Below are 9,597 nucleotides of genomic sequence, written 5' to 3' on the forward strand. Positions count from 1 at the left end.
TAATGTTGTTCAGTGCGGGATGGTGTTGTTCATTGCGGCATGGTGTTGTTCAGTGCGGCATGGTGTTGTTCAGTGCGGCATGGTGTTGTTCAGTGCGGGATGGTGTTGTTCAGTGCAGGATGGTGTTGTTCAGTGCGGCATGGTGTTGTTCAATGCGGCATGGTGTTGTTCAGTTCGGGATGGTGTTGTTCAGTGCGGCATGGTGTTGTTCAGTGCGGCATAATGTTTTTCAGTGCGGCATGGTGTTGTTCAGTGCGGCATGGTGTTGTTCAGTGCAGCATAATGTTGTTCAGTGCGGCATGGTGTTGTTCAGTGCGGAATGGTGTTGTTCAGTGCGGCATGGTGTTGTTCAGTGCGGCATGGTGTTGTTCAGTGCGGCATGGTGTTGTTCAGTGAGACATGGTGTTGTTCAGTGCGGGATGGTGTTCAATGCGGGATCGTGTTGTTCAGTGCGGCATGGTGTTGTTCAGTGCGGCATGGTGTTGTTCAGTGCGGCATGGTGTTGTTCAGTGCGGCATGGTGTTGTTCAGTGCAGCATGGTGTTGTTCATTTCGGCATAATGTTGTTCAGTGCGGCATAATGTTGTTTAGTGCGGCATGGTGTTGTTCAGTGCGGGATGGTGTTGTTCAGTGCGTTATAATGTTGTTCAGTGCGGCATGGTGTTGTTCAGTGCGGCATGGTGTTGTTCAGTGCGGCATGGTGTTGTTCAGTGCGGCATAATGTTGTTCAGTGCGGCATGGTGTTCAGTGCGGGATGGTGTTGTTCAGTGCGGGATGGTGTTGTTCAGTGCGGCATGGTGTTCAATAAGGAATGGTGTTGTTCAGTGCAGGATGGTGTTTTTCAGTGCGGCATGGTGTTGTTCAGTGCGGCATAATGTTGTTCAGTGCGGCATGGTGTTGTTCAGTGCGGCATGGTGTTGTTCAGTGCGGCATGGTGTTGTTCAGTGCGGCATGGTGTTGTTCAGTGCGGCATAATGTTGTTCAGTGCGGCATGGTGTTGTTCAGTGCGGCATGGTGTTGTTCAGTGCGGCATAATGTTCAGTGCGGCATAATGTTGTTCAGTGCGGCATGGTGTTGTTCAGTGCGGGATGGTGTTGTTCAGTGCAGGATGGTGTTGTTCAGTGCGGCATGGTGTTCAGTGCGGGATGGTGTCTTTCAGTGCGGCATGGTGTCGTTCAGTGCGGCATAGTGTCTTTCAGTGCGGCATGGTGTCGTTCAGTGAGGCATGGTGTTGTTCAGTGCGGCATGGTGTTATTTAGTGCGGCATGGTGTTGTTCAGTGCGGGATGGTGTTGTTCAGTGTGGCATGGTGTTCAGTGCGGCATGGTGTTGTTCAGTGCGGTATCGTGTTGTTCAGTGCGGTATCGTGTTTCTCAGTGCGGTATCGTGTTGTTCAGTGCAGTATCGTTGTGTTGTTCGTATTGTGTTGTGTTGTTCGTAATGTGTTGTGTTGTTCGTATTGTGTTGTGTTGTTCATATTGTGTTGTTCATATTGTGTTGAGTTGTTCGTATTGTGTTGTGTTGTTCGTATTGTGTTGCCTTTAACACTTAGCCTCTAACACTTAGCCTCTAACACTTAGCCTCTAGCATCTAGAAGGTAAATAAATAGGAAGGAAGGACTCACCGGTGACGTCTTCGCCCACGTCCAAGCGTTGTACTTTGTATTTTCATCCTTCTGACAGTGGAAAACATAGCCAACAAACACCGTGGAACCTAAACGAATGAAAGAAAACTATCATTTGGCCACAACCAACATTCACAGATACAACACAATGTGACGTGCGGGGTTGAGGTTAAAGGTTGAGTGAAGGGCCCTCGTTTTAAACTACTTTTTTGAAAAGGATTGGGAACAAGTAAGACGTATTTAATTTATTTAATGGGAAGTAGTAAGAGCTATTGAATTTAATCTATGTATTATATTCTATTGTATTGTATTCTGTTGTATTCTTTTGGATTGTATTCACACTAACCCCACTAAAACTTCAGCCCACAAAAACTCGCCTCTGGCGCCTAGCCTCTGGCACTTAGCCTCTAACACTTAGCCTTTAACACTTAGCCTTTAACACTTAGCCTTCAACACTTAGCCTAGAAGGTGAATAAATAGGGTTAAAGGTTGAGTGAAGGGACCTCGTTTTAAACTACTTTTTTGAAAAGGAGTGGGAACAAGTAAGACGTATTTAATTTATTTAATGGGAAGTAGTAAGACTTATTAAATTTATTTAATCTACTTTTCTTCCCAGGCAAAATTTGATGTGCTGCAATTCCAAATTTCCAAAGTGAATGAAGGAATGAAGTCCTTTAAATTATGATTTTGTATAAATACTAGGCATTAACACAAAATCGACGTCACAAAATGGGCAGACTTTACTTGTTTGAAAAGGACTGGTTACAAGACAGACTTTTTTAATTTATTTAATGGGAAGAAGACTTATTTAGTTTAATTGATCTATTTTTGTTCCCTGGCAAAATTCGATTTGCTGCAATTCCAAATTTCCAAAGTGAATGAAGGAAAGAAGTCGTTTAAATTATGATTTTGTTTAAATACTAGGCATAGACACAAAATCTACGTCACAAAATGGGCAGACTTTACTTGTTTGAAGAGGACTGGTTACAAGACAAACTTTTCTGATTTATTTAATGGGAAGAAGACTTATTTAGTTTATTTAATCTATTTTTGTTCCCTGGCAAAATTGGATTTGCTGAAATTGTATTTTGCCAAATCTTGCCTTGAGACCTGATAGGAAGTATTAAACGCTTAGTTAAATCAATACAAGTTGGTAATAAGAGCGAGTAATGTTGGTTGAACCGATGAATGAAGGTTGAAAGCAATTTAAATTATGACTTTGTATAAATACTAGATATTAACAGAACATCTACTGCGCGAAATGGGCAGAGTTTACTTGTTTGAGAAGGAGTGGCTTATTCAAAACTAAGATTTATTTAATCTGTTTGTTCCCAGGCAAAATTGGATGTGATGCAATTCCAAATTTCACCACATGATGGTGCCCAATTTTGACTTCATAGGACATATTAAACACTTAGCTTGTTATTATGTTCAAGGTAATCAGATTTGTTTATTATTCTAATGGCCTCTTCAAAACTATTCTGGATTACTACTTTGGATCTATTCTACATTACTTGGCAACAACATACTCTGTAACAGATTAGGCAGTATAATCATATATGTTAACTTGAGAGTGCCCACACTCAATCTACTTATCGTGATGTGTTAAATCAATTACTGTTAGACATTATTTGTCTGATAATCTACCAAATCTTTGAATTGAAGAATTTGTGATTTAATTAATAGCTTGTTCAGGGTAATCAGACTTGTATATAATTCTAATGGCCTTCTTTTGAAAACTATTCTGAATTACAACTTTGGATCTTATATTACTTTGCAACAATCTACTCGGTGACAGATTAGGCAGTATAATCACATATGTTAACTTCAGTGCCCACACTGTATTTATTTATGGTTATTTGTTAAATCAAGTACTGTTAGACATGAAATAGGAAGTGTTTAACATAAATGTTATGGCTACTCACCATTGTAGCTCGCTCCTGGTCAATGATACGAGCCTCTTCTTGCAGTGGAAAACTTGCAGCCAACAAACACCGTGGAACCTAAAGGAATGAAATTAAACATTAACATTTCGCCTCGACCAATTTTCACACGTACAACGCAACGCGGCTACACTTCTGCTATTACAAACGTAAATCTCCTTAAACACAATGAGTGTTACTTACCGTGTACGCTCTAGACGGTCCAGTTGCAAGCAGAAAATAAAGATATTTCCGTTGATAATCGTCGCTGCTCAGTGGCTCACGGCCATCGCGCCAACAGATTTGAATTTTGGCGGAGGTTCGGGCAATTACGTCATATCCGCGGCACATGACTGCGACGTAATACCCGCTTATCTGAAACGGCAGTTAAAAGTAGAGTTACATCAAGTTTTCTTGGAACCTAAACGAATGAAAGAAAACTATCATTTGGCCACAACCAACATTCACAGATACAACACAACGTGCGGGGTTGAGGTTAAAGATTGAGTGAAGGGCCCTCGTTTTAAACTACTGTTTTGAAAAGGAGTGGGAACAAGTAAGACGTATTTAATTTATTTAATGGGAAGTAGTAAGACTTATTAAATTTATTTAATCTACTTTTCTTCCCAGGCAAAATTTGATGTGCTGCAATTCCAAATTTCCAAAGTGAATGAAGGAATGAAGTCCTTTAAATTATGATTTTGTATAAATACTAGGCATTAACACAAAATCGACGGCACAAAATGGGCAGAATTTACTTGTTTGAAAAGGACTGGTTACAAGACAGACTTTTTTAATTTATTTAATGGGAAGAAGACTTATTTAGTTTAATTGATCTATTTTTGTTCCCTGGCAAAATTCGATTTGCTGCAATTCCAAATTTCCAAAGTGAATGAAGGAAAGAAGTCGTTTAAATTATGATTTTGTTTAAATACTAGGCATAGACACAAAATCTACGGCACAAAATGGGCAGACTTTACTTGTTTGAAGAGGACTGGTTACAAGACAGACTTTTCTGATTTATTTAATGGGAAGAAGACTTATTTAGTTTATTTAATCTATTTTTGTTCCCTGGCAAAATTGGATTTGCTGAAACTGTATTTTGCCAAATCTTGCCTTGAGACCTGATAGGAAGTATTAAACGCTTAGTTAAATCAATACAAGTTGGTAATAAGAGCGAGTAATGTTGGTTGAACCGATGAATGAAGGTTGAAAGCAATTTAAATTATGACTTTGTATAAATACTAGATATTAACAGAACATCTACTGCGCGAAATGGGCAGAGTTTACTTGTTTGAGAAGGAGTGGCTTATTCAAAACTAAGATTTATTTAATCTGTTTGTTCCCAGGCAAAATTGGATGTGATGCAATTCCAAATTTCACCACATGATGGTGCCCAATTTTGACTTCATAGGACATATTAAACACTTAGCTTGTTATTATGTTCAAGGTAATCAGATTTGTTTATTATTCTAATGGCCTCTTCAAAACTATTCTGGATTACTACTTTGGATCTATTCTACATTACTTGGCAACAACATACTCTGTAACAGATTAGGCAGTATAATCAAATATGTTAACTTGAGAGTGCCCACACTCAATCTACTTATCGTGATGTGTTAAATCAATTACTGTTAGACATTATTTGTCTGATAATCTACCAAATCTTTGAATTGAAGAATTTGTGATTTAATTAATAGCTTGTTCAGGGTAATCAGACTTGTATATAATTCTAATGGCCTTCTTTTGAAAACTATTCTGAATTACAACTTTGGATCTTATATTACTTTGCAACAATCTACTCGGTGACAGATTAGGCAGTATAATCACATATGTTAACTTCAGTGCCCACACTGTATTTATTTATGGTTATTTGTTAAATCAAGTACTGTTAGACATGAAATAGGAAGTGTTTAACATAAATGTTATGGCTACTCACCATTGTAGCTCGCTCCTGGTCAATGATATGAGCCTCTTCTTGCAGTGGAAAACTTGCAGCCAACAAACACCGTGGAACCTAAAGGAATGAAATTAAACATTAACATTTCGCCTGGACCAACATTCACACGTACAACGCAACGCGGCTACACTTCTGCTATTACAAACGTAAATCTCCTTAAACACAACGAGTGTTACTTACCGTGTACGCTCTAGGCAAAATTGGATGTGATGCAATTCCAAATCTATCTGAAACGGCAGTTAAAAGTAGAGTTACATCAAGTTTTCTTTTTTAATCAACACAATCATTTACAACCGTTGACCAGAAAGAATCGTCGAAATTCGACGTCCCCCACAAACGCCACGCTCACTCGCTTTTCAGGGCAACAAAAGTACTTCTTTTTAAAAACGATGAGTTGTACTTACCGTGTACGCTCTGGACGGTCCAGTTGCAAGCAGAAAATAAAAATATTTCTCTTGTTAGTCGTAAGTTACCATCCGCCGTGTCTTTGTCAACATCGCCGCCATTTTCCTACTTCCTGCTGCGAGCCACGCCCACGGATTTAAATTTGGGCGGAAGCTCTTTCCATTGGCGTCGTTTTCGCGTATAGCAAATCCGATTGGTTGGGAAGGGGGCACGGTTATGCAGCCGAGGGGTCCTGTGATCGGTGGGATGTAAAGTAGGCGTCGACGTCACGTCCGCGTCACGTGACCACGACGTGGCAGACGTCCTATAGCAACCGCTGTTTTGTTTAGTAGACTTACAGTTGTTATGCATTGACATAATGGCGCACACACCAAATAGATTTAAATAAATTAAATAGTTCTTCTGCCCACTCTCTTTTAAACAAGTTAACTCTCCCCGCGGATTTGAATTCCGGCGAAAGTTACGCCCATCGACGTCACGTATGTCACGTGACCACGACGTGGCAGATGTCATATAGCAACCGCTGTTTTGTTTAGTAGATTTACAGTTGTTATGCATTGGCATAATGGTGTGCACTCAAAATAGATTTAAATAAATTAAATATTTCTTCTGCCCACTCCCTTTTAAACAAGTTAACTCTGCCCACGTCCATTGACGTCTTGTCTGCGTCACGTGACCACGACGTAGCGACGTCATATAGTAACCGCTGTTTTGATCAGTAGACTTAGTTATTATGCGTTGACATAATGGCGCACTGGTTAGCATGGCCACCTCTTAAGCATGATGTTGCGGGTTCGACGCCTGATCAATGTTAGCATGGAGTGAGCTGAAGTGCATGGCGCTGAAGATTTGAATCTTTGAAATGCGCTGAGGTCTGACATATCAGGCAGAATGGTTTGCCATCACGTTCAACAAAAAATAGAAACTTTCCCACTCTGATTAAAACGTCCTGTGTTCATCTACGTATTTTCGTTTTGCTGTGCATCTTTTCCCTGCCATTTCGAGAGCCCAATTGACACTCATAGTTTAAAGAAATGTGTTTGCCCATCCTACTTTGTGGAATTTCACCACATGCGCTTATGACCAAAATACCAAATTGAACTCAAGTGAAGCCAACACGCACAACCCCCCCCCCCCCCACACACACACACACACACAAATGTTGATATGAACATAAAAGAGCCGCATGCGGTTCGGGAGTTGCGGCTTGGCCAAACCTGTACTATACAACTTTATTTGTATAAAATTTTCACAACAGCTGTCACACAAACAAAGCGGGAAAAACCGAAGACGTGCGTGTTCCGCCCACGCTGGATTTATTTGCACCTTTGAAAAGACACCGTATTGCCGCAGATGTGGCAAAGAGTACTTTTGGGCATCTGAGACGGAAGGATGTCCAAAGCATCATGTCACCTGCTCTGGTAGGCATGGTGGTGGGACGTTGAGGTCAACCGCTTTGGGGTTGGCTGAATCTTTGATCGCAGGATGCCACACACTTGAAGACAGAAGCAGAAAAGCAGAGCTAAATGCAAAATGTACTCACCGGTGACTCCAATTTTTTTCCCCCCTGAAGAAACAGCTGGACGGGTGGCCCCGGCTGGCCAGTGGGACTCTTGTTATTCTGACCCTTTTTAGTGCGCGTTTGGGGCAACAACCGTTTTTTGTGGCGCTCTCTTCTGGTTCAAAAGTGCCCTGCATGTGAATTTGCTTTTCCTGCCTTCTGATTGGATGAGCGCCGGTGTGACGCGGTGCCTCTGTCACCGTGGCGGGGGGTATACGTTGGCATCGGAGCGTCTGCCAACGTCTGAGACCGGCTGGCAGTGTATCGGAGGTGTCGAGTGCGGTGCCGCTGGAGCTCACTCACCAGCTGGTGTTAGGGCCACAGAATGAAGGCCAAGGAGAAGAATAGAAAGAGAAACAGAAACTTCTCCTCCAATTGTTTGATTTGTCTCTTCTGAGCTTCGATGAATTCTTTCAGCTCTTTGTTCCTCTAGGACGGACAAATGGAAAGTGGCATTCAAAAGCCAGTAAGCGTGCAAGTAAGTGCCGGGCTGGCTTTGGGCCCTTACCTGTTGCGCGCTGTGCAGCAGATCCATTCTCTCTTGGAGGATGCAAGCGTCGCGCTCCCTCAACTCGCACATCAGGGCTCGCTTCCATTGGTCCACGGCGCTCCTAAGCTCTTCTCTCTGATCCGCCGTCAGCACGTCATTCACGCCAGCGTGGCTGGCTTTTTCGCCGTCCGTGGCGGGGCAGTCCCGCTGCGGTAGCGCCTCGTACAACATGGCCTCCAGCTCCAGGATCCTCTGGGCCGCAATCCTCGTCCATCAGTGGTCCGGCGGGAGATTTGAGGGAGGCTTACCTTATGAGCCTGGTCCATGGAACACTTCCTGAAGTCCAACTCTTCATCCAGGTAGCCCTTCTGCTTGCAGAACATAGAAGAGCCCAAAGGCACAGCGTCAACAAGCTTCTTTCAGCGCAAAGCCTTCCAAAAGTCACATTTGAGCCGCCGAGTCTCGTGGAGTGCGAACATAAGGAGTTCGACATACACTTACGGCGTTATAGCCCAGGATGTCCAGCTTCTTCATCAGATCACTGATGACGATGTCCGGGGGAAAGGCGCAAGGAGCAATGTAAGGTGTTCTGGGACCTCGGGTTAAGGTTAGGGTTGCGAGGGACGCCTTACGTACGCTCACGCCCTCGGCCTCGCAGTAGATCTGCAAAGGGCTGAGGCCGTCTGGGAAACGGACTTGCAGAAACTTCAAGACGGGGGAGCGCCACTCCCTCTCCTGAAAGGCAGAGGCATGCATCCGTCCGTCCGTCCGTCCGTCCGTCACATCTCTGGCCTCAACACGCTTGTGCGAGTCTTCCCACCTCCAGCTCCAGGATGCGGAACTCAAGCAGTTCGTTTTGGTCTCGGATATCCTGGATGTGCTCTTTCAGACGCGCTTCTTCCGCCTCCATCCGCCTGACCTGAAAAGACAGTCAGACCTCATCTGCGGGGCTTCCCGACGGGTGTGACGCCAAGCGACTCCGCCCAGCGCCTTTCTTTCCGTCACCTTTTCGGCCAACTGCTGATTGCTCTGACGCAGCAGCTGCTTCTCCTCCACCCACTTGACATTCTAGAAGAGACAAACGCGTGGACAGCTTTGGAATGTTGTGTCATTTTCATCCACAAATTCTTTGGTTGACTGGAAAATGACATTTGCTTTTCTCCGCATTTTCCCAGCCACATTCGGGGGGGGGGTTGGTCCAGTAATGCCAGACGAATGAGTGACTGAAGAATGTAGCTATTTTGTCTGAGAAAAAGGTGTGCTCATTGATGAGCTTACCTGTCCTTGTTGCTTCAGCGCTGACTCCAGATCTGCTACTCTGCTTTGATAGTGACCCATTTCTACCATCAGCTTTTCTCTGGTCTGAAAGGAGGAGGAGGGAGGCTCCTCCTCCTCCTTTCAGACCAGAGAACACCCGAGGCTGGGTGAGAACGGGGAGGCTGCGACCCGGCCGGGGGTTGCGGGAAGGGGCGCCACCTTGATCTCCTTCTCGGCGTCGTAGTCCCCTTCGCTGGTCTGGGCTAGCAGAGCGTAGGCTCGTTGCAGCGCTTGATATTCTTGCGTCAGCTGGCGGTAGCGAAGCTCCGCCTCTTCATGCACACACCAATGCAACACAGCACTAGTACCAGAATCAGTCA

General features: G+C 43.8%; 1 protein-coding gene across 1 annotated transcript; it reads right to left on the reverse strand.

The window, feature by feature from the left end:
- Nucleotides 1-8,485: 8,485 nt before the first annotated feature.
- Nucleotides 8,486-9,341, reverse strand: LOC148385837 (janus kinase and microtubule-interacting protein 3-like). The gene is made up of 3 exons (XM_088397583.1): nucleotides 9,239-9,341; nucleotides 8,966-9,028; nucleotides 8,486-8,879 (listed from the first exon to the last, which is right to left on the reverse strand). Exons 1-3 carry the CDS (start codon nucleotides 9,305-9,307, stop codon nucleotides 8,754-8,756), a joined length of 258 nt encoding a protein of 85 aa, XP_088253709.1. The 5' UTR covers nucleotides 9,308-9,341; the 3' UTR covers nucleotides 8,486-8,753.
- Between the last annotated feature and the right edge of the window lie 256 nt (nucleotides 9,342-9,597).

Source organism: Syngnathus floridae, chromosome 15, assembly GCF_059516105.1.
Source record: "Syngnathus floridae isolate MCC-2025c chromosome 15, RoL_Sflo_1.0, whole genome shotgun sequence".
Taxonomy (NCBI): Eukaryota; Metazoa; Chordata; class Actinopteri; order Syngnathiformes; family Syngnathidae; genus Syngnathus; species Syngnathus floridae.